The 25,913-nt window shown below is 39.0% G+C and overlaps 1 protein-coding gene across 4 annotated transcripts in view; it reads left to right on the top strand.

Annotated features, from left to right (window-relative positions):
• The window catches only part of FZD3 (frizzled class receptor 3), a 104,112-nt gene that overhangs the window by 36,615 nt on the left and 41,584 nt on the right, over nucleotides 1-25,913 (top strand). For all 4 annotated transcript variants that reach the window (XM_036314417.1, XM_036314416.1, XM_036314418.1 and 1 more), the window contains one exon: nucleotides 571-1,588. In XM_036314417.1, the coding sequence (XP_036170310.1) occupies nucleotides 571-1,588 (1,018 nt within the window). The remainder of the gene's footprint in view (nucleotides 1-570; nucleotides 1,589-25,913) is intronic.

The raw sequence follows: 25,913 nt of genomic DNA, 5'->3' as shown, positions 1-25,913 counted from the left end.
TCGAGCCTGCACCCTGCGCATGTGCTCTAACCAGGAATCAACCAGTAACACTCAACCACTGAGCCATGCTGGCTGGGCATACACCTTTTTTGGATGGCTATGCTTGACTATTTTAAAAAAGAGTACTGTTTTCATCGTCGTTTTAATCCTCACCCAAGAATTCTAGAGAGACTGGGAGGGAGAAGGGCGAGAGAGAGAGAAAAACATCGACACAAGAGAGACACATCGATTGGCTGCCTCCTGGTCGAGCCCCTACCGGGGCTAAGGAACTTTCAACCAAGGTATATGCCCTTGACTGGGAATTGAACCCATGAAACCGGCAAGAGTACTGTTTTTAAAGCCAAGACAAAATTAAGTATGAAACATTATCATTTTTGGTCAACTATGGAAAATCTAGTTCTGTGAACCAAAGAGAAAATATTACCGTTTACTTTATTTCTACTTATTGTAATGTGCTCTAAGTACGTAAAGATAAATATTAAGGTCACAGGTGGTAATTTTGGAAATCCAAATTGTTAAGTAGCAGTGATTTCCCAATAAGTAAAATGGTTCTCATCTTGTATTTTATAGGTTCCCAGATTGTGATGAGCCATACCCTCGACTTGTGGATCTGAATTTAGCTGGAGATCCTACTGAAGGAGCCCCAGTGGCAGTGCAGAGGGACTATGGTTTTTGGTGTCCCCGGGAGTTGAAAATTGATCCTGATCTTGGTTATTCTTTTTTGCACGTGCGTGATTGTTCACCTCCTTGTCCAAATATGTACTTTAGGAGAGAAGAACTATCATTTGCTCGATATTTCATAGGATTGATCTCAATCATTTGCCTCTCTGCCACGTTGTTTACTTTTTTAACTTTTTTGATTGATGTCACAAGATTTCGTTATCCTGAAAGACCTATTATATTTTATGCAGTCTGCTACATGATGGTATCATTAATTTTCTTCATTGGGTTTTTGCTTGAGGACCGAGTAGCCTGCAATGCATCTAGCCCTGCACAGTATAAGGCTTCCACAGTGACACAAGGATCTCATAATAAAGCTTGTACCATGCTTTTTATGGTACTTTATTTTTTTACTATGGCTGGCAGCGTTTGGTGGGTAATTCTTACCATCACATGGTTCTTGGCAGCCGTGCCAAAGTGGGGTAGTGAAGCTATTGAGAAGAAAGCATTGCTGTTTCACGCCAGTGCATGGGGCATCCCTGGAACTCTAACTATCATCCTTTTAGTGATGAATAAAATTGAAGGTGACAATATCAGTGGCGTGTGTTTTGTTGGCCTCTACGATGTTGATGCATTGAGATACTTTGTTCTTGCACCCCTCTGCCTATATGTGGTAGTTGGGGTTTCACTCCTTTTAGCTGGCATTATATCCCTAAACAGAGTTCGAATTGAGATTCCATTAGAAAAGGAGAACCAAGATAAATTGGTGAAGTTTATGATCCGGATTGGTGTTTTCAGCATTCTTTATCTGGTACCACTCTTGGTTGTAATTGGATGCTATTTTTATGAGCAAGCTTACCGTGGCATCTGGGAAACAACATGGATACAAGAACGCTGCAGAGAATATCACATTCCATGTCCATATCAGGTAAGGGAAACCTTGTTCTAAATTTTGTGTAATAGTGAAAAGAAGGCATATTACTATGAAGAGCCAATCTTAGCTGGGGTTTTAAAAAAATTCATGAACCTTCAATTTGTATATAAAGTTTTAAAGCGAACGATAATGAACAAATATATTGTAATAATGTCATGCATATGTTTCTATAAACATCTTCCTTTTAAAATAAGACTTTTACCACTTTAAGGTATGGGCTTTTAAGCAATTTACATCTGTTATTACAAAATAGTTGCTTGTTGCTTCTTTAAAACTCCACAGGTTTGAGGGGGAGAAGCACTTTACCAACTCTGGTAAAAAGGTACTGTCTTTTTATAGAAATTTTACTGATGTTCAAAATAGGAATTAATTGTTTTAACAGTTTTGCAAAAATAATAGAAGGCAGTTGTACAAACCAGTTCATCTCTTAATTGGTCTCAGTTTTCTCTTTTGCATACTGAATATTTTGTGATTTACTTTTTAGTTTAAAGCAGTAGTTCTCAACCTTCCTAATGCCGCGACCCTTTAATACAGTTCCTCATGTTGTGGTGACCCCCAACCATAAAATTATTTTCGTTGCTACTTCATAACTGTAATTTTGTTACTGTTATGAATCATAATGTAAATATTTGATATGCAGGATGTATTTTCATTGTTACAAATTGAACATAATTAATGCACAGTGATTAATCACAAAAATAATATGTAATTATATATGTGTTTTCCGATGGTCTTAGGTGACCCCTGTGAAAGGGTCGTTTGACCCCCAAAGGGGTCGCGACCCACAGGTTGAGAACCGCTGGTTTAAAGAGATTAGGTAATCATAATAATAGAATCTTAGAATTTTAGATCTTGAAAAAACTTTAGAGATCATTTTCAGGTTCCCTCTATAAAGTTCTTAAGCATCTGTCTCCTTTGAGGCTTAGAAATGTATAGTAGCTTGCTCACACTCACCTGGGATTTAGGTCCTAGGAGAGAAGTGGAACAAGGAAAGTAATTCAGAGGAGTTGATGCTAAGTATTTATCTCTCTCATCTTAAAACCTTCTCTGGAACTATGCCACTAGCTATTACGCTCTCTTCTTCCTTTTAAGACGAGTTTTCTTGAAAGAGTTGTCTCCTGTTCATCATGTTCCAGGTTTCCTATTCTCGGAAGTACACCAGCCACCTTTTCATCTATCCCAACCCTTATGTTTCTCTAATACCTTTTAAATGTCTTTCTTAAAGTACTTATGTATTTTACTTGTCTATTTCTCCTGCTAGATGGTGAATTCTTTGAAAGCAAGAAATTCTTTTGCTTTCATATTTTTAATGCATATTCTGTAGGTTAGTAGATAGATAATACCATTGAGAATGTGGGTGTATAGATTGAGAAGAAGAGACATAAGAAATGGTAATAGTCCTAGCCAGTTTGGCTCAGTGGATAGAGTGTGGGCCCTTGTACTGAAGGGTCCCAGGTTTGAGTCTGGTCAAGGGTATGTACCTTGGTTTTAGGCTTGATCCTCTGTTTCAGTCAGGACACGTTCAGGAGGCAACCAGTCAACATGTCTCTCTCACATCGATGTTTCTATCTCTCCCACTCTCTTCCACTCTCTAAAAGTCAATGGAAAAATATCCTTGGGTGAGGATTAACAACAACAACAACAACAAAAAAGGTAACGGTGGTACTGGGAATAAGGAATGTGTGATTAGCACATAGTCAAAGCTCATAAATATTTGATGAATAAAAATGCCAATTCCCTTTTTATTTTGTTGTATAAATAGTCCTATGCAAAATTATATTTTTATTGTATAAATATTAGCTACTGGCTTTTAAAAAATAAACTCAAAATAAAGAGATCAGAAAGAATGAATAATTGAAATTGTATTATATTTCTTAGCAGAATTACTTATTAAAAACTCTTAATATGAATTTTCAGTCCTGAAAATAATCTAATTTTGCCCCTAATGAGAGAAAAAGGTGATCGAATTACATCATATGCTTCCCCATATAAGTTATCTAAGATTCCAGATATATATTATCTTAGGGTAATTAAAAAAACAAAGTTTAACTATGAAAAAATGATCTAAAAAATACTAAACCTTGCCCTGGTCGGTATGGCTTAGTGGATAGAGTGCCGATCTGCAGACTGAAGGGTCCCAGGTTCTATTCCAGTCAAAGGCACATGCTCAGTTTGAAGGCTCGATCCCCAGTGGGGGGTCGTACAGGAGGCACCCAATCAATGATTCTCTCTCATCTGTGTTTCTCTCTCTCTTTCTCTCCCTTCCTCTCTGAAATCAATAAAAATGTATTTTTTTAAAAAAACTAAACCTCAAACATGTAAATTAGAGTAGTTGGGATGTTGCTATTTTTAAGACATTCCTAGGATTCTTTTAGCATCTTTAGAACCAGTTTAAGCTATACAGATATATGTGTGTGTATGTGTGAGCACATACATTCCTTTGTAGTCATAGATTAAAAATATTTTTCCAACTTACAGAAATGTTGGATTTCCAACATACTGAAAGGAATAGAGAATGATATAATAACAATAACATAGTTATTAAGCTGTAAACTCTGGAGCAGAAATCCATCTCCTAGGGTTGTTTTTAATATACATGCAGACACTTAGAAAAGTACCTACTATATAAGTGCTCAAATGTTAGCTTTCTTAATCATTTTCTTCGTTTATTGTTGCTGCTCTTGCTATTTACATATTTACATATATGTAAATAATAGGTTTTTTTTTAAATCATCCAGTACTAAGCTTTAGTAAACCATATTTGCTTTAGACTTTTTAGAGAAATCATATTAGATTTGACTGAAACTTCCTATGTACCTTTCCCCAGTCCTGTTTCTCTTATTCCCTGCCCAGAGTTAACCATCATCCTGAATTTGGAGTGTCATTCCCATGAAAGTCTATACAATTACCAATGTGAATGTAGCTATGAAAAACTTTTGTTTTATACTATACTAGGGGTGGGGGGTGTCCCTCAGCTCAGCCTGCACCCTCTTGCAGTCTGGGAGCCCTCAGGGGATGTCCCACTGACTGCCCCCTGGTGATCAGTGCATGTCATGGCGACTTGGATGACTGGTCGACTGTCTGCCCTTTGTGGTCAGTGCATGTCATAGTGAGTGGTTGAGCGACCTTAGCATATCATTAGCATATTACACTTTGATTGGCTGAACAGGCGACCAGATGACCAGACACTTAGCATATGAGGCTTTTGTTATATAGGATAGTATGTAAATATTATACTATATATCTGTTTTTGATATGTATTTATGTTAATACTATAGTTCATTTTTCTTAAATATTTCCTTTTAAAGAAATTTATGTTAATATTTTAAATATATAGAGGTATAGAAAATAACAAACACCCATGTACTCATAATGTTGAAATTTAATATTATATTTTATCTATGTGGCTGGCTGGCTATTATTAAAGACTAGAGGCCTCTTGCACGAAGAGATTCGTGCAGTAGGCCTTCCCTTCTCCTGGCTGCCAGCACAGGTTTTCCTCCGGCACCTGGGACTCAGGCCTTCGCTCCGGCTGGAGCCGCCTTCAGTCTTCTGTCTTCGCTGCTCTGGCCGGAGCCGCCTTCAGTCTTCCACCTTAGCTGCTCCGGCTCGCCTTCAGTCTTCCCGCCGCCGCTTGGAGGCTACGTATGCAAATTAACCGCCATCTTTGTTGGCTGTTAATTTGCATATCACGCTGATTAGCCAATGGGAGGCGTAGTGAAGGTATGGTCAATTACCATGTTTGTCTATTATTAGATAGGATAGAGTTGATGAACCTCTCTGTTCCCTTTCATATTCCCATTCCCCTTCTCCCTTCCCAGAGGTAACCCTTCTCATAAATGTGATACTTATCATTCTTTCTAATATATATATATATATATATATATTTTAGAGAGCCCGGTGCACAAAAATTTGTGCACTGGCTGGGGGGGGGGTGTCCCTCAGCCCCACTTGTGCCCTCTCACAGCCTGGGACCCCTCGGGAGATAATGACCTGCTGGCTTAGGCCGGCTCCCGGGTGGCAGAGGGCAGGCCCAATCCCTAGGTGCCTCTTCCGGAGCCCCTGGTCGGGCTCAGAGCTGGGCCAATTGGGGAGTTGGGGCGCCGCCCCCTGTCATGCACAGAGCAGGGCGGATCGGGAGGTTGCGATGCCACCCCCAGTTACGCTCAGGGTAGGGCCGATTAGGGCACCGCCCCCTGTCATACTCAAGGCAGGGTTGATGGGGAGGTTGTAGCACCACCCCCTGTCACACACAGAGCAGGGCCCATCAGGGGGGTTGGGGCTCCGTACCCTGTCACGCACAGAGCAGGGCCCATCAGGTGGTTGGGGAGCTCCCCCCTATCACGCACAGAGTAGGGCTGATAGGGGAGTTGGGGCACCACCCCCTGTCACACACACAGCAGGGCCAATCAGGGGGTTGGGGCACTCCCCCCTGTCATACTCAGGGAAGGGCCGATGGGGAGGTTGTGGCTCCACCCCGTCACACACAGAGCAGGGCCCATGGGGGGGTTGGGGCACCGCACTCTGTCACACACAGAGCAGGGCCGATCAGGGGGTTGGGGAGCTCCCCCCTATCAGGCACAGAGCAGGGCCGATCAGGGGGTTGGGGCGCCTTCCCCTGTCATGAACAGAGCAGGGCGGATAGGGAGGTTGTGGCCCCGCCCCCTGTCACACACAGAGCTGCAGGGCGATCAGGGGGTTTGGGCCCTGCTCCCTATCACGCTGCTCCAGGGGCCAGGAGGCCTCACGGCTCCGCTGATCCCAGTGCTGGGAGGCTTCGCTGCTCCGCTGATCCCGGTGCTGGGAGGCTCCGCTGATCCCAGTGCTGGGAGGCCTCGCTGCTCCGCTGATCCCGGTGCCAGGAGGCCTCGCGGCTCCGCTGATCCCAGTGCCAGGAGGCCTCGCGGCTCTGCTCATCCCGGGGCGTGAGGCCTCGCAGTTCTGCTGATCTCGGGTTCGGGAGGCCTCACGGCTCTGCTGATCCTGGTGCTGGGAGGCATATTACCCTTTTACTATATAGGATAGAGGCCTGGTGCACAGATGGGGGCCGGCTGGTTTGCCCTGAAGGGTGTCCTGGATCAGGGAGGGGGTCCCACTTGGGTGCCTGGCCAGCCTGGATGAGGGGATGATGACTGCTTGCGGATGAGGGGATGATGACTGCTTGCAGCTGGTCACACCCCCTTAAGGGTGGGGGTCCCCACTGGGGTGCCTGGCCAGTCTGGGTTATGGGCTGAGGGCTGTTTTCAGGCTGGCGGGTGACTGAAGCTCCCAACCTCTCCTTTTTTTCTTTTTTCTTTTTTATTCTGGGATTTATTTACCTTCTGTGGCTGTCACTGGAACTGAGAGCCGTCTTTAGCTCTGAGGCTTGGCTCCAGCTCTGAGACCTCGGCTGCTGAAAGCAGGAATCTGGGCTTTGTTTAGCTTCTATAATTGAAACACTGTTGCAACTCCAGCTCGGCCGGCTGGCTGAAAGCATGGGTTTTGTTTAGCTTCTATAATTGCAACATAGTTGCTTAGAGTGCAAGCTCAGAGGCCGGCAGCGGCAGGCGAGGAACCTTGGCTTCCTCCTTCACTGGAGCAAGCAAGCCTCCTGTTCGCTTCAGCTGCCTGGCTGTTGGCCGCCATCTTGGTTGGCAGTTAATTTGCATATCGTCCTGATTAGCCAATGGGAAGCGTGTTGGAGGTACGGTTAATTACCATGTTTGTCTGTTATTAGATAGGATATATATGTGCCGGGGTCCAACCCCAGCAGGTCCAGGGGTCCCCAAAGGTGTGGACGGAGTCGGTGAAGGAGGAATGACATGGAGACAGCGTTCAGTTGATCAGCAGCCTAGCCAGGATCTCCAGCCAGGATCTCCAGCCAATTTCTGGTCTGGATCTCCAGCGAAGTTCTGCTTCAGATCTCCAGCTAGGTTCTGTGTCCATGTTCTCTTGCTAGGTTCTCCAGCCAGGTTCAGTCCAGGTTCTCCAGCCAGATTCAGTCACCAGGTTCTAGTCAGGTTCTCTTGCCCATTTCTGTAGTCAGGTTCAGTCCAGGATCTTTTGCCATGTTCTCTCGCTAGGTTCTGTCTCTAGGTTCTGAGGCCAGTTTCTGTCCAGGAACTTTTGCCATGTTCTCTCCAGCGAAGTTCTTCTGTCTCTAGAGAATGTTCTGTGTAGGTTCTGTGCCTAGGTTCCGTCTCTCCTGGTTCCGTATTCTAAGTTCTGTGTCTTGCTGTCTTATTACATCTGTATTTATACCAGTTGATTCAATCCTATCAATCTCTATTACAAAGGTTAGGGCGTTTCTTATCTCCATTCCAGGGAGTAAAGATTATGTAGCTTAAGCATGATTGTTCATAGATAAAGTGATTAATTACCCACCTGGCACTAGTTAAGAGGTTTTATTCCCTCCCTAACTTCAGGGGAAAATCCCTACCTGGGGAAACAACCTTTCTCAGAGACCTTGGTTAAAACACATAGTGCCAAGAAGGTGAGCAAACATATTAAGAACAGTATGCCATATATGCCAGGTCCCTTGAAACAGCAAGCATGGACCGGCTCCCGGCATATATGTATATATACACACATGCACATACACATATGTGTGTGTATAGATAGATAGATAGATAGATAGATAGATAGATATTTGTTAAGCCTCACTCAAAGATATTTTTTTCATTGACTTTTAGAGAGTGTGGAAGAGGGGGGGGAGCAGAGAGAAACATCGATGTGAGAGATTGGTTGCCTCCTGCATGTTCCCTGAATGGGAGCAGGGATCGAGCCTGCAACCAGGGTACATGCCCTTGACCGGAATCGAATCCAGGACCCTTCAGTGCTCAGGCTAGTGCTCTAACCACTGAGAAAAAAATGCTAGGACTCTTCCTAATATTTTTATGTTGTGGCTGAATATGTATCTATAAAACTTGCTGTTTTGCAAGTTTTAAAAATTCATAGGAATGGGGTAAATCTGTAGGTTGCTTTTTCACTCAACTTTGTTTTTAAGAATACAAATGTTGATATGTGTACCACTAATTTGTTCATTTTTAACTCTAGTAGTCTAATGTAGAAATATACTGCAATTTATTCACTCATTCTGAAACTATATTCTGGGCATATAGTTCCCAGTTTTTTTGTTATTACAATCCATTTTGCTATGAATATTCTTGTAATACCTACCTTCCTTATACATGAATGAGAATTTCCATGGGATATACACCACAATGTGAAATTGTTGCATTATAAGACATCTTAAACTCAAGTAGTTGTTTTAATTTTACACTCAGTGCAGTATGAGTTTGATGAGGCTGAGCGTGTTTTTGTATGTTTATTGGGTTTCTGTTCTGTGATTTGCCTATTTGTAACCTTTGTCCATTGCTCTGTTAGGTATTTGCCTTTTGTTGTTATAGTTTAAATATTCTTGATATTCTTTGCCATTTATTTTTATTGCAGATATCCCGCTCTGTAGCTTTTCTTTTAACTTGTGTTTTCTTTGCCTTTTGTGTTTAAAAAAATTATTTCCTAGTTCTAAAGTCATAAATATGGTCTGCTATATTTTTTCTAGCAGTTTTAAAATTTGAATTATTTTTGTTTTGTTTTGTTAATCTTCACCTAAGGATAATTTTCCATGGATTTTTAGAGAGAGTACAAGGTAGGGGGAGAGACAGAGAGAAATAAACATCTATGTGAGAGATTGGTTGCCTCCTACACATTCCCTGAATAGGACCGGGGATTGAGCCTGCAACCAAGGTAACATGCCCTTGATCAGAATCGAACCCACCACCCTTCAGTCCACAGACTAACGCTCTATCCACTGAGCCAAACCAGCTAGGGCTAAAATTTGAATTTTTGATTCATATTTCTAATCCCTTGAAATGTGTTTTTGTTTGTATTGTGATTAACATGATTTTATTTTTCCATATGAATAAGCAATATGCTTTCTGCACCATTTATCAGATAGCCCTTCTGAATTGTAATGCAACCTCTGTTATATACAAGTTTCATTTTTAGGCTCTTTTGTTTCATTGGTCTTTATAACCTTGTGTCAGTTCCACATTACCCCTACCTTCCTGTTTTTCAAAATTATTGTAGCCATCTTGGCACTTTTCTATATGATTTTTACGAGCAATTTATTCATAAACAACACTGTTGGGATTGAACTTGTTTTTTGTTTTAAATGAATCTGGGGGAAATTGCCATTTTTGTATACTGAGTTTTCATATGTTTTTGTTTATTTATATGTTCATTTATTTCTGGGTACCTTAAGTTTTTGTTGCAATTGTGAATAAGATATTTTCTCTGTTACATTTTAAATTGGTTATTGTTGGTGTACAAGAATGCCATTGATTGATTTTTGTGTATTGATCTTATTTTGAGCATCTCTGTGAATTATTTTATTAGTTCTAATTGTGTTTAGATTCTCTTAGATATTCTTTGTAGAAATTCTATTGTTTGCAAATAAGGACATCTTTGTCTCTTGCTTGCTTTCCAGTTCTTATGTTTTATTTAAGATTTTTGCATCTATAGTAGTCCCCCAATATCCACAGGGGATGTGTTCCAAGACTCCTGTGGAGGTTTGAAACCACAGATAGTTCTGAACCCTGTATATACTGTATTTTTTCTATAAATACACATCTATGATAAAGTTTAATTTATAAGTTGATATCAGTAAGAGATTAATGATAATAACTACTAATAAAATAGAACAATTACTTGACTTTTCATGGAAAGGAAGTACTACACATCTTCTCTTAGGCACATCTGAATTGTCAACATCACTACTCTGGCCCTTTGGGGCCATTAAGTAAAATAAAGGCTACTTGAACACAAACACTGTGGTACTGAGATAGTTGATCTGATAACCGAGATGGCTACCGAGTGACTAAAGGGCATGTATTATAGACAGTGTGGAGATGTTGGACAAAAGGATGATTCATGTCCTGGGCAGGCTGGAGCAGGACAGTGCTAGATTTTATCATGCTACTCAGAATAGTGTGCCATTTAAAATTTATAAATTGTTTATTTCTGGAATTTTCTATTTAATATTTTTGGACTGTGGCTCTACAGGTAATTAGAACCGCAGAAAGTGAAACCACAGATATGGGAGACAACTGTACACTCATAAATGAGATAGATGATGATAATTGTTACTTTTCTGTACTGTCCCTGTCTAGTTTGGGTGTTGAGGTTATAATAGCTTCATAAAGTGAGGTTTGTTTCTCTGAAACAGTTTACATAATAAAGGGCTCTCTGCTCTTTAAAAGGGTTAGTATATCCTGTAAAAACTCTGTGTCATAGTATTGTAGAAGTAAGGTGAGAGACGTTTTGGGAATCACTAGGTTTTTTAAATACCACTTCAATTTCTTTAATAGTAATGTTTTATTCAGGTCTTATATTTCTTCTTGAGGCATTTTTGAGAATTTATATTTTTCTAGAAAAATATTTATTTCAAATAAATTGGTATAAGGTTATTCACATTTTTTAATTTTGAAAATTGTTACTATTTCCTATTTTGGCTCCTAATGTGTGATCTATTTTTTTTTTCTCTGTCTCTTGATCAGTCTTACCAGAGGATTATAATTTTAATTCAGTTATTTCTGTTCTTACCTTACTTTCTTCCTATTGCTTTTCTTTAGAATTATAGTTGATGGTTGAACAATGTGGAGGTTAGGGGTGCCAGCCCCCACGCAGTTGAAAACCTTCATATAACTTTTGATTCCCCCAAAACAATGCATACATACAGTTAGCAGTTGGTTAAGTCTACGGTTATAAAACTTGATTGTGAAACTCAGGGATACAAATGGCTGGCTGTATATTTATTGTAAAAAATCTGCATATAAATGGACCCACTCAGTTCAAACCTGTGTTGTTCAGTGGTCAACTATACTTTATTTTTCTAGCTACTTGAAAATTCAACTCATGCATTGTAACTATTTCCTGGTTTTTGAAGTGTTTTTATTAGTCACTTAAAGTTTAACCAAAAAAACATTATTTCTTAAAAATATTTTTTTTTACTGATTTCAGAGAGGAAAGGAGAGGGAGAGAGAGATAGAAACAGCAATGATGAGAGAGAATCATTGATTGGCTGCCTCCTTCACGTCCCCCACTGAGGATTGAGCCCGCAACCCCGGGCATATGCCCTGACCTAGAATCAAACCCAGGACCCTTTTGTCTGCAGGCTGATGCTCTATCCACTGAGCCAAACCAGCTACAGCCAAAAAACTATTATTAGCCATGTTGGTCACTCATTCAGTTTTTCATACTTATCTGGTAGCTCCAAACAACTTTATTTATTTTATATATTTATTTTTTAAGATTATCTGTAGCTAAGTTACTTACAATTTGTGCATTTTTTAAAGTTTAAATTCTTTATTGTTTAAAGTACTACATAAGTCACCTTTTCCCCCCATTGACCTCTCCCCGACTGCCCCCATCCTCCAGCACATGCCCTCACCCGCCCCCCCCCCCACACACACACACCCTTTCTGTGTCCATTGGTTTTGCTCATGTGCATGCATACAAGTCCTTTGGTTGATCTCTTACCCCCTCACTCCCGGCTTCCCTCATAGGTTGGACAATCTGTTGGATGCTTCTATGACTCTGGTTCTATTTTGTAGAACCTTTTATTCATTCAAGTTGGGAAAATCTCTGGCCTTTCTTCCTTCATAGAAAAGTTTTCCCAATGAAAGGGGGTGCTTTTCACATTAACACCTCATAGATTGATATTCCATACTTGCATTTTTATTCCCTGCAGTGTTTTCCTTTCCCAGAATTAGTATTAACTTTTTTCTTCATAAAAGTTCAGAGGTCGTTTTGGAAGATTAGTGCAGTATGATTAAAGCTTTATTCTGTGTATGAATTCCATGAATTCCCTTGTGACTCTTGCTTTTCAATCTTAAGTAATAGATATTGAGTTAAATCTGACTTGTTCAAAAAAGATAAAGTGTTATAAATATGAACTGTTATTATTTATATAAACTTTATTGTGAGTAAATCTGTGATTTTATTTGATACCCACAGCAACCTTATGAAATTGATAGTATGGCTTCATTCTTGCCACTCTAGATGGAGGAAGTTAAAGCAGAAAGGAATATGACTTACCACAGAATAACGTTAGCTCAGGGCTCAGCTAAGTATAGCCCACTCAAACTAGAGACTACCGACAAATTATAGAGCCAGTCACCTAGGGTTTTGTTTGTTTTTTTAACTGTGGTAAAATATCCCCCCAGAAATGGTAACAAAATTTACCATTTAAAGTGTACAATTCTGTGGCATAAAGTACTTTTACATTTTGTGCAACTATCAGCACCATCCATATCCAGAAATTTTTTCATATTTCTAAACTGAAACTTTACCCATTAATCAATAACTCCCCTTTCCTACCTGCCTCCCAGCCTCTGGCAGCCATCGCTACTTAATGTGTCTGTGAATTTGACTACAAGCATACCTTGGAGATATTGCAGGTTCATTTCCAGACCAGATGAGATCACTGCAAGGATCACAGGAATTTTTTGGTTTTCCTGTGTATATAAAATTACACTTACACTATACTATAGTCTATTAAGTGTGCAATAGCATTGTGTCTAAAAAAATAATGTACATACCCTAATGAAAACATTTATTTATTTATTGCAAAAAAAAATGCTAACCTGGGCCTTCAGATAGTAATAATCTTTTTGCAGGTGAAGGGTCTTGCCTTCCATTTGTGAGAAACGCATTATCTGTAAAGTGCAATAAAGCAGTGCAATAAGATGAGGTATGCCTGTATTACTCTAGGTACCTCTTTTAAGTGATACCATATATTTGTTCTACTTTGATTTTTTAACATTCTGATATTAGAATTTTAATATTTGTTTTCATTCACAATTTTACTAAGAAGAATCTTACATAGACTTGTGAATTGAGTACCAGAGATACTAAATTCCTATTTGAAGTAATATTCACACATAATTGAACAGATTTACTATCACTGAACTTGCCTAAAAGAATACTTAGCAGGCTCTGAAATGTTTTAAAATGTATTGAGCAATGATGTTTTCTTTAGAGTAGCCTGCTATGTGACTTAGAGAATAATGTTTTAATATTTTGCTTATAGAGGTTGCTTTATAGTCATTTCTTATATTACTGAAGGTTTCAAATATTTGAAAAATCAGTTTGGGAAGCAGTTGATCACATGTTTCAAAATGTCAGTTGTGTTTAATGCGAATGGCATGTATTTAAGTCCATAATTTGAAGAAAAATGGGATTGTATAAAGCAGTGGTTTGCAAACCGCGGCTCGCGAGCCACATGCGGCTCTTTGGCTCCTTGAGTGTGACTCTTCCACAAAATACCACGTGCGGGCACGCACGTACAGTGCAATTGAAACTTTGTGGCCCATGCGCAGAAGTCCGTTTTCAGCCTGGGTGAGTCTATTTTGAAGAAGTGGCGTTAGAAGAAGTGGGGGGTGTCAGTGGGTCGGGTGACGGGAGATGCCACGCAGGCGGGCCGCTGGATACGCAGCGCGGGGGAGGCGCACGCGATACATACACGAGTTGAGTGAGCCAGTCAGTCAGCAGTCTCATTGTGCAGTGGTTAGTGCAAGTCACATCTGCAGATAGCGTGCGGGTGACAAAAGTACCTACTCAAAGCATAAAATTACCTGTATTTTTCCAACCAGCTGCAAATCCTACAGGTATTTAATTTTATCAATAAATAATATCGTTATTAAGTATGATATCATTTTATTCAACATACCTATAGTTTAAGACTTAAAACTTTAAGTAAAGTTTATTAAGTTAATTTTAGGGAACGTTGTGGAGTGAAAGAAGATGTAGTGTCAAGGATTGAGAAAGGTATGTTGAGATGGTTTGGACATATAGAGAGGATGAATGAAAGGAGATAGATGAAACAAGTATACAAGACGAGTGTGGATGGGAGAGTTGGAAGGGGTCGACCTCAGCGAACGTACCTCAATCAGACTGAGGATGTTTTTAGCAAAGGCCAGCTCAGGAGTACCCTAATTAAGTTAATAACAATGTACCTACCTATATAGTTTAAGTTTAAAAAATTTGGTTCTCAAAAGAAGTTTCAATCGTTGTACTGTTGATATTTGGCTCTGTTGACTAATGAGTTTGCTGACCACTGGTATAAGGAATTTAAAAATATTTAAAATAGTATCCTTGCTGTAAATAGAAGTTTATTGCGTAGATTTTAAAATACTTGACACTAGCTCTGGCTGGTTTGGCTCAGTGGATAGAGTGTCAGCCTGCAGACTGAAGGGTCCCAGTTTCAATTCTGGTCAAGGGCACATGCCCAGGTTGCAGGCTCGATCCCCAATGGGGAGCGTGCAGGAGGCAGTGGATCAATGATTCTCTCTCATCATTGATGTTTCTCTCTCTCTCTCGCCCTCTCCCTTCCTCTCTGAAATCAATAAAAAAAAAACAACCTTTATACTGATTTTAGCGAGAACACTTTTTAAAAATGTGTATTAAATAATACTTGAACAAGTAATATGTAATGCCTAAATCCAGAATTATGAAATTTAGCCCTAGTTGTCAGAATATCTATTTTACTATTTAAAATCAGTACAGTTTATTCCTAGAGTACACTTCCACCTGATATACTATTTAACACATTAGTAATTTTCTAGGTACTTTGGTGTTTTGTTGTGTTTTTTTTTCTTTAAAAATAATTTCCTCTATTTAGTACCTTTTAAGAGGCTTAAAGTATCTTATGAAAGAGTTACAAGTCTCAAAGGTTGTTATTTCTAGAAAAGCGTTTCAATATAACATACATAGTATTGGTTTAAAAAAAAAAAGGGGGGGCTTTAGCCTTGGTCAGTGTGGCACAGTTTGTTGGAGCATCATCCCTTACACCAAAGGGTCATGGGTTTTATTCCCAGTCAGGGCACATGCCTGGGTTTCAGATTCAATCCCCTGTTGGGGTGTGTACAGGAGACGGCTGATTGATGTTTCTCTCTCATATCGATGTTTCTCTCCCTCCTTTTCTCTTTTCCCCCTCTCTCCCTCCCTCCTTCCCTCTCTCTCTCTCTAAAATATACATACATATATACATACATACATACATATATACATACATACATGGTATTTAAAGGCAGATAGGCTAGGTTTATGTCCTGTCTCTAACATTCTGAGCCTGGTTTCCTCATGTAAAATGCAGGAAATAATATGTGACATATATAGTGATATGTACCTCATGGGTGGCTATGAAGATTAAAGGAGATAATAAATGTAAACCTCTTACTAGAGTGCCTTGCAAAAAGGAAAATTTCAGTATTTTATTGCTATAACTACATATTTGTTGACGCTCGAGGAAGGAATATATTAACCCTATATTCTGTACTAGAATCAAATTTTTTTGTTTAAATATTTATTTTCAAAAGCGCACATATTCTTACCTAATGTGCCCCTTCATTTTTTTCACCTCTCAGCCATCTAATGCAATGCTATATATCCCAAGAAATTTTGATAATAGAACCTGTTTCAGTAGTAGAAATATGTTACTATAATACAAGCAACTTAGTTAAGACTATGAAGTTCACATTAGAACCATTTGTAGAATTCTAAAAATATATATTTTTATAGAAAACAAACAAAAAACATTATTTGTATTCTTTCAGCCACACAAGGCAACCCATCTGTTGTTTATCTAGTCTTGATGCAGAAAAATACAAAACTAGCAGAGTAACATCAAATCTAACAGTGATACTAGCTTCAATTTCTGGTAATGTTGTTTCTCTTTACCAGGCAATTTCTAAAGGAATCATCATTGTTTATGTAAGGACCCTGAGCGAAATGGGTATATTTTACACTTCCAACATTAGGGACATAAATATTTCTGTATAAGTATATAGTGCTGCTAATAACTTAAATGCTAAATATCCTGCCTGTGACTTACTAGTACCAAATTAATTTTTCCTCAAAATTGTTTAGTGTCTATAATAAGGGAAAAGAGTAAGAAATCCCTGTAAAAAAATGTTCTAAATCTCATTTTATAGGAAAATATTATAAAAGAATATTAAAGAAGTTTATAGAAAACTATTAATACTATTATGTACAGGTTGTAAAATGCTGTCAAATGGCACTGTTGGATAAATATATTAAAACATACAAGTTACTATTATTCTGGCCTCTGTTTAACAGAAAAGCCTAAGTTATAAGTTCAATTTTAAATCTTAGTTGCAAATATATCTGGTGTACAAATGGTTTACACATTTTAGAAAAAAATATTTTTAATGTACTTGCCATGATCTGCAGCAGGGCACAGAAAACTTTGTCAAAAGTCACATAGTAAATATTTTAGGCTTTGCCTGCCATATGGTTTTTGCTACAGCTACTCAACTCTGCTGATATAATACAAAAGTAATCATAGACAATATGTAAACAAATGGAATTGTTTCAGTAAAGTTTGATTTTACAAAAACAATTGCATCAGATTTGGTCTACATGCTGTAGTTTGTCAATTCTGATCTACAGCAAGCATTATTCAATATAACCTTTGAAAATTTAGTAGTTGGTGGCCTGTGCCATTTTTTTCTGTCCCATATAAATTGTCAGTTTCATTCTTATTACTATTTTTGAGAATCATTGTTTTACACTATTTGCATAATGGTATTAAAAATACTCAATACAGTCTGGTACTATTGCTACAATAAAAAAATAAATTTTAGTACATCACTATAATAAAGACTTGCCAATAAATCATTTTTCCAATTATTTTGTAGTTATTACTGCACCAATTAAAGGAAATACTTTCAGTAGTTTATGGGAATAGCAAAATAGAAGCAAAATAATGTAATAATCATAGAAGCTTCTAGTTATTAAGTATTGACTATGCACCATGTTCTGTACTCAGCAAATTTATATACATTATCTCATTTAATTTTCACTATAGTCCAGTAAGTTAAATTGTACTCTATTTTACAAATGTAGAAACGGAATTTCATAATTATACAACTTATTCAAATTCAGACAGTAAGTGAGAGCTGGGATATGAATTATCTTTCTGATTCCAAAGCTTACATTCTTACCACCACTTCACACCTCTTACCCAAAAAACATAGAAGGAATATTTAGGAGATGCAACCTAGTCATGGCTGTATCCCTAACTAGCTTTGTCTTTAGTTACTCTAAAATTTATCTCTAAAACTAGGGGATTGAACTGAATAATCTCTAAGGTTCTTCTCAGGTCTAATATCAAATGAATCTAGAAACTTTTCTCTCATAAACCACAGGGTTCTTTTTCTTTCTTTATAAAATTCATCTATTAATGCAACGGCCATTTATTATATATCTACCATTATGGCATATTGACAATTGCTGAGAAAGCAAGAGTAATAAGACACAGTTCCTATCATACAGGAGTTTATAGTCTAGTTAAAAAAATAAATATAGAGGTCAGATTATTCTGTGACTAAAGCACAATTATTTTATGGGGTTTTACTCCTGTTTCTTTAAAAAATATATAGAGAAACCTAGTAAAAATGCCTTAAAGAATATGATACTAATTATACTACAGATAAAAACACAAATTAGTAAGTGTACAAAAATTAATTTTGGAGAGTACACTTATTTTTTTTCCAGCACTTTTAATTAATATTCTTTTTTACAATATGTTTTTATTGATTTGAGAGCGAGAGGAGGGGATAGAGAGGTAGAAACATTAATCAGCTGCCTCCTGCATGCCCACACTGGGATCAAGCCTGCAGTCAGATGTGCCCTGACTGGGAATTGAACTGGGGACCTCTTGGTTCCTGGGTCATTGCTCAACCACTGAGCCACACTGGGCAGGCCCAAAGAATATTCTTCATTGCCATCTTAAAGTATGTCCTTTTATAAATTGGGTAGGAAAAAATTCCCTAAAGTCCTAAGGTTTTAAAGTGACCAGACTAAAAATTAAAAAATAAATAAAAGTGACCATATAATTACTTTAACAACTTCTTTTTTTTTTTTTTAATATATTTTATTGATTTTTTACAGAGAGGAAAGGAGAGAGATAGAGAGTTAGAAACATCGATGAGAGAGAATCATCGATCAGCTGCCTCCTGCACATCTCCCACTGGGGATATGCCTGCAACCCAGGTACATGCCCTTGACCGGAATCGAACCTGGGACCTCTCAGTCCGCAGGCCGACGCTCTATCCACTGAGCCAAACCGGTTTCGGCACTTTAACAACTTCTTAAATGTTGTACCATCTTTATCCTCAAATAAAATATAGCACATTAATCCCAAAGGGTAACTATGGAAAAATTAAAATAAGTGAGGTCTTAAATTTGCCACAAATATAGCATATATAACATTGCATGCAAATACATGTTCCTATATGAACATTATAGTATATTTTGCATATCTGATGGAAAGAGAACAGTAGCTAAAATTGTGAAGTCCAAATCCTTGACTAGCTGCATATAGTGCTATTTACTTCAAAGGTGTGTGTGTGTGTGTGTCTGCGTGCGCACAGAAGAGTTCCTCTTGCCCCTTTTAACAAGGGAAAGGCCAGATTCTCTGCTTTATAAATTTTGGTCCTAGGTCTACTTCTGGTCTTGGCCCTATCTGAGCCTTAATTGCACCATAATTGGAGATAGTGAGTGATGATCTGAAAATTACTTTTCCCCCCTAAGGCCTTCATAAGCCAGCCTTTTCCATACTTCCTTTCTTCCAGGCCTCTTCCTAATTCTACTAGCCCAGTGGTCGGCAAACCATGGCTCGCGAGCCACATGCGGCTCTTTGGCTCCTTGAGTGTGGCTCTTCCACAAAATACCACGTGCGGGCACGCACGTACAGTGCGATTGAAACTTCGTGGCCCATGCGCAGAAGTCCGTTTTTGGCCTGGGCGAGTCTATTTTGAAGAAGTGGCATTAGAAGAAGTGGGGGGTGTTGGTCAGTCGGGCGACGGGAGACGCGGCGCAGGCAGGCCACGGGATACGCAGCGCAGGGGAGGCGCGCATGATTCATGCACGAGTTGAGTGAGCCAGTCAGTCAGCAGTCTCATTGTGCAGTGGTTAGTGAACTTAGTCCACAGCACAAGTGGTCTGCTTTGAAAGACCTGGAGAAGGAAGATATGTTGATTTTTAACACCTGGAATAGTATTCCTGACTCATATAATCAACTGAAAAAACTAGCATTTGCTCTTCTTTCCTTATCCCGGTCTAAATATTTATACAAACAATCATTTTCAAGCATGAACCTTATCAAGAGTAAATTGAGAAGTTGTCTTATTGATGAGAACCTGGAATCGTGCCTAAAATTAAAAACAACAACATACAAACCTGACTTGCCCAAACTTTCTAAGGAGATGCAAGGCTTTTGTTCACATTAGTGTTTGTCAGTCATTGTCATGATTTAATTTTATGGATATTGTAAGGTAAATTGTAAGGAATTTAATTTTATCAATAAATAATATTGTTATTAAATATGATATCAAGTTTTATTCAACGTACCTATAGTTTAAGACTTAAAACTTTAAGTAAAGTTTATTAAGTTAATTTTAGGGAACGTTGTGGAGTGAAAGAAGATGTAGTGTCAAGGATTGAGAAAGGTATGTTGAGATGGTTTGGACATATAGAGTGGATGAATGAAAGGAGATAGATGAAACAAGTATACAAGACGAGTGTGGATGGGAGAGTTGGAAGGGGTCGACCTCAGCGAACGTACCTCAATCAGACTGAGGATGTTTTTAGCAAAGGCCAGCTTAGGAGTACCCTAATTAAGTTAATAACAATGTACCTACCTATATAGTTTAAGTTTAAAAATCGTTGTACTGTTGATATTTGGCTCTGTTGACTAATGAGTTTGCCGACCACTGTACTAGCCCTTCTGATGCAAGGGACACATTAGCAAGGGAAAAAAGAGGAAGAGGATCATTAGAGTTTTCACCCAATCCTTTACAGTTCTTTTCCTCCTACAAAATGTCCATCTATTGGTACAGTGGCTTATTTATCTTCTCTGAGGACTCTAATTTGTTCTTGGCCCAGTTCAAACACCTTTCTATCAGAGGTAGAGCCAGGATGTGAGACTTAAGTGCCTTGAGATATTAGTGAGTGCAATAACATACTGCTATGCTCAAAATAACTGACTTTAAATATTAGCTGGCTTATGAGGTTAGAAGAAAACTTCCTAGGACTAATAAAAAAATAAAGTGGTGGTCAGTGCATATTGGATGCTTGGGCTAGAGCAGTGGTTCTCAACCTTCTGGCCCTTTAAATACAGTTTCTCATGTTGTGACCCAACCATAAAATTATTTACATTGCTACTTCATAACTAATGTTGCTACTGTTATGAATTGTAATGTAAATATCTGATATGCAGGATGGTCTTAGGCAACCCCTTTGAAAGGGTCGTTCGACTGCCAAAGGGGTCACGACCCACAGGTTGAGAACCACTTGGCTAGAGGCTATTTTCTGGAATAGCTGCATAGTTCCCTTCTATACCAGTAGTTATGATAATGGTGTTTATTATGTAGGAGAGATAGTATTTAAAGACATAATGGCTGCAAATTTTCCAAAACTACTGGACACTTGAATCTGCAGATCAAGGAGGCATTGTATACACCTAGCAAGATAAATAAACAGAAATCTACACTTTGATGAAACTGCAGAATGCCAAGGACAAAAGTCTTGAAATGAGTCTCAGAGGACAAATCATCATAAAAGACCAACAGTTACAATGACAGCAGAGTCTTCAGCAACAACTATGAAAACCAGAAGACAGTATGATAGTATCTTTAAAATACTGAGAAAAAAAAACAAAACACTTTTCAACCAGAAATCCATATCTTGTGAAACTTATGGTGAACATGGTGATGCACTGCCAGATCTCCATCAAAGAAAGGCTTTCTGCTCAGCTTCTGAGGTGTATTCAGCAGACATCCTTCAGCTACAAAGAGCTTCCTTGTCTGAGGTCATGTCCTTCCTGGGGCTGCCTGCAATGAGAGATTATTAGGTGACCTAAGAAGGCTGGCCTTCGGTATCTGGGCTCTCGGGTGACTCTCAGGATGTGCAACCCTCCCACTGACCCACCACTGTGGCCACAGGCCCTGTGTGTCCCAGCACCTGGACCCTTCGGTGAGAGCAAAAATGAGGAGACAAAGAAACAACCCCAAAGGAGGAGGAATCGCCAGAAAAGGAACTAAATGAAACGGAGGCATGCAATATGTCAGAAAAATAATTCAGAGTCAGGGTCGTAGAGTTCATAAACTGGATGGATGAGAAAACCAACTCATGTAAGCATCAAGAGGAAATCAAGAACGATATAGCTACAATAAAAAACACAATGGAAGGTTCAACAGTAGATTAGAAGAAGCAGAGGGCCAAATTAGTGAGTTAGACAGGGCAGGAAAACACACCAATTCTGAACAGCAATTGGAGAAAAAAATTAGAAAGCAAGAGGAGAGCCTAAGGGAGCTTTGGTACAACATGAAATGGAGTAATATATGTATAATAGGGGTGCCAGAAGGACAAGAAGTGGAACAAGGATTATAAAACCTATTTGAAGAAATAATGACAGAAAACTTCCTGATCTGGGGAAGAAAAAGTCACGTAGGCATAGAGAGACCCAAAGAAGATGAACTCACAAAGACGCAGACCAAGACACATTGTAATTACAATGGCAAACATTAACGACTAAGAGAGAATCTTAAAGACTGCAAGAGAGAGACAGAGAGTTACCTACAAAGGATCTTCCATTAGATTATCAAATGATTTCTCAACAGAAACACATCAGGCCAGAAGGGAATGGATGAAGTATACAAAGTGTTACAAAGCAAGGGACTGAATCCAAGTATACCCTATCCAGCAAGGCTTTCATTCAAAATTGAAGGGGAAATCAAGATCTTTGCAAACAAACAAACAAAAAGCTAATGGAATTTCTCACCACCAAGCCAGCAATGCAAGAAATGCTAAAGGGACTGGTGTAAAAAGAAGAAATAAAAAGGGAAAAAGGAACACAGGCACAAAAACTAAAAATGGCTACAAACAAGTACCTATCAATAATAACCTTAAACGTAAATGGACTAAATGTTCCAATCAAAAGACATAGAGTAGCTGGATGTATAAAAAAAAAAAAATGACCCACTTATATGCTGTCTACAAGAGACCCACCTCAGAACAAGGGACTCACACAGTCTGAAAGTGAAGGGATGGAAAAACATTTTTCAGGAAAATGGAAATGAAAAAAAATAAAGCTGGGGTAGCAATACTTATATCGGACAAAATAGACCTCCAAGTGAAGGCCATAACAAGAGATAAGGAAGGCCACTTCATAATACTAAAAGGTTTGATATAATAAGAGAATGTAACTCTGGTAAACGTATATGCACCCAATGCAGGAGCACCCAAAAACATAAAAAAACTTGTGGAAGATATCAAGGGAGAGATCGACAGCAATACAATTATAGTAGGGAACTTTAATACCCCATTGACATCACTGGATAAATCCTCTAGACCAGGGGTGGGCAAACTTTTTGACTCGAGGGCCACAATGGGTTCTTAAACTGGACCGGAGGGCCGGAACAAAAGCATGGATGGAGTGTTTGTGTGAACTAATATAAATTCAAAGTAAACATCATTACATAAAAGGGTACGGTCTTTTTTTTTTTAGTTTTATTTCAAACGGGCCGGATCCGGCCCGCGGGCCGTAGTTTGCCCATGGCTGCTCTAGACAAAAAATAAGCAAAGGAACAACAATCCTAAACGATTCACTAGATCAGATGGGCTTAATTGACATCTTCAGAACATTTCACTCAAAGCTACAGTATACACATTCTTCTGAAGTGCACATGAAACATTTTAAAACATAGACCACCTATTGGGACACAGGCAAAGTCTCTTCAAATTCAAGATGATTGAAATCATATTAAGCATCTTCTCAGATCACAATGGCATAATAGAAATAAGCTACAATAAAAATCAAAAAAATTCAAACACTTGGAGGCTAAATAGCATGTTTCTAAACAATGATTGGGTTGCCAAAGAGATCAAAGAAGGAATAAAAAAACATCCTGGAAACAAATGACAATGAAAACACAACAATCCAAAACCTATGGGACGCAGTGAAAGCAGTCCTGAGAGGGAAGTTCATAGCATTACAGGCCTACCTCAAAAAAAGAAAAAAAGAAAGAAAAACTGGTAATAAATTATCTAACTCTACAACTTAAAGAATTAGAAAGAGAGCAACAAGAAAAGCCCAGAGTGAGCAGAAAGAAGGAAATAATAAAGTTCAGAGGAGAAATAAATAACATAGAGACCCAAAAAATAATAAAAAAGATCAATAAAACCAAGAGCTGGTTCTTTGAAAGGATAAGTAAGATTGATGAACCTGTAGCCAGGCTCACCAAGAAGCAAAGAGAGAGGACCCATATAAACAAAATCAGAAATGAAAGAGGCAAAATAACAACACCCCCACAGAAATACAAAGGATTGTAAAAAAAAAAAAAGCTATGAACAACTCTTTCAACAAACTGGTCAACCTAGAAGAAATGGACATATTCCTAGAAAAATACGACCTTCCAAACTCAATCAGGAAGAATAAAAAAATATGAATAGGCTGATAACTATGGAGGAAATTGAACCAGTAATCAAAAAACTTCCAACAAACAAAAGCCCTGGGCCAGATGGCCTCACGGGGAGTTTTATCAAAATTCAAAGAACAATGAAAACCTATCCTCCTCAGACTATCCCAAAAAAATTCAAGAGGAAGGAACACTTCCAAGCTCTTTCTATGAAGCCAGCATTACCCTACTCCCAAAACCAGATAAAGACACTACAAAGAAAGAGAATTACAGGCCAGTATCTCTGATGAACATAGATGCTAAAATCCTCAAAAAAATTCTAGCAAATCAGATCCAGTATTACATTAGAAAGATCATACACCATGACCAAGTGGGATTTATTCCAGGGATGCAGAAATGGTACAATATCTGCAAATCAATGAACGTGGTACATCACATAAACAAATTGAGAGATAAAAACCACATAATCATATTAATAGATGCAGAAAAAGCATTTGACAAAATCCAGCACCCTCAGCAAAGTGGGAATAGAGGGATCATACCTCAACATAATGAAAGTCTTATATGACAAACCTACTGAATGGGCATAAACTAAAACCATTTCACCTAAGAACAGGAAAAAGACAGGGATGCCCACTCTCACCACTCCTGTTCAACATAGTGCTAGCCATATTGATGAGACAAGAAGAAATAAAACTGTCATTATTCACAGATGACATGATATTGTACATGAAAAACCCTGAAGACTCCATCAAAAACCTAGATTTAATAAATGAACTTGGCCATGTAGCAGAATACAAAATTAACACCCAGAAATCTATGGCTTTCTGGGCGCGGTGCATGGATTTACGCACTAGTGCGGTCCCTCGGCCTGGCTTGCACCCTCTCGTAATCTGGGACCCCTCGGGGGATGTCAAACTGCTAGTTCTGCCTGCTGCTCCTGCTCATCCTGACCCTGCTGTGGGCTTGTGCCCAGTCAGTCCTGATTGGGAGAGGCTCGCGCTGCCACAGCAGCGCTTGCCAGCTGTGAGCCCTACACCTGGCTCCCGTTGGTCAGCTGACTGACCACCAGGGGGCAGCTCCTGCATGATGCGTCTGCCCCGTGGCAGTCAGTGTGCGTCATAGTGACTGGTCCACCAGTCATTCAGTTGTTCTGTCACTTAGGCTTTTATATAGATAGATAATGAACTCTCAGAAAGAGAAACATAAAAAAGCAATCCCATTTACCATTGCACAAAAAAAAAAAAAAAAAATTAAGATACCTAGGAATAAACTTAACTAAGGAGGTAAAAGACCTATACTTGGAAAACTAGGATATTGAAAAAAGAAGTAGAGGAAGACATAAACAAATGGAAGAATATACCGTGTTCATGAATTAGATAAATCAAATTCATTAAAATGTCCACACTACCTAAAGCAATCTATAGATTTAATGCATTCCCCATTAAAATACCAATGGCGAGAGAACCAAGATGGCGGCATAGGTTAACGCGGGAGTTTGCTGCCTTGAACAACTACTTCAAAAGTGAAACTAAAAGACGGAATGGACATCACCCCGAACCACAGGAACGCTGGCTGAGTGGAAGTCCTACAACTAGGAGGAAAGAGAAACGCATACGGACACTCAGAGGAGGCGCAGTGCTGAAGTCAAATTCTGAGGTGCGGAGTGCGCGGAGCGGGCTGGCGGCGGAGGGCGCGGTTGGCGTTTTCAATCGGGAGGGAGTCGCAGACTCTGAGCTCCAGATACAGGCGAGTCTTTAGGGACCCAGACTCAAACGGGAGAAGCGGGACTGTCTGGCTTTGGTCAGAGCGAGTGCAGCTTTCTCTCCGAGGTT

This window comes from Myotis myotis, unplaced genomic scaffold (assembly GCF_014108235.1).
Source record: "Myotis myotis isolate mMyoMyo1 unplaced genomic scaffold, mMyoMyo1.p scaffold_m19_p_6, whole genome shotgun sequence".
Lineage (NCBI taxonomy): Eukaryota > Metazoa > Chordata > Mammalia > Chiroptera > Vespertilionidae > Myotis > Myotis myotis.
Note: the sequence above shows the minus strand (reverse complement) of the source record. Positions and strands in the feature narration are given on the sequence as shown.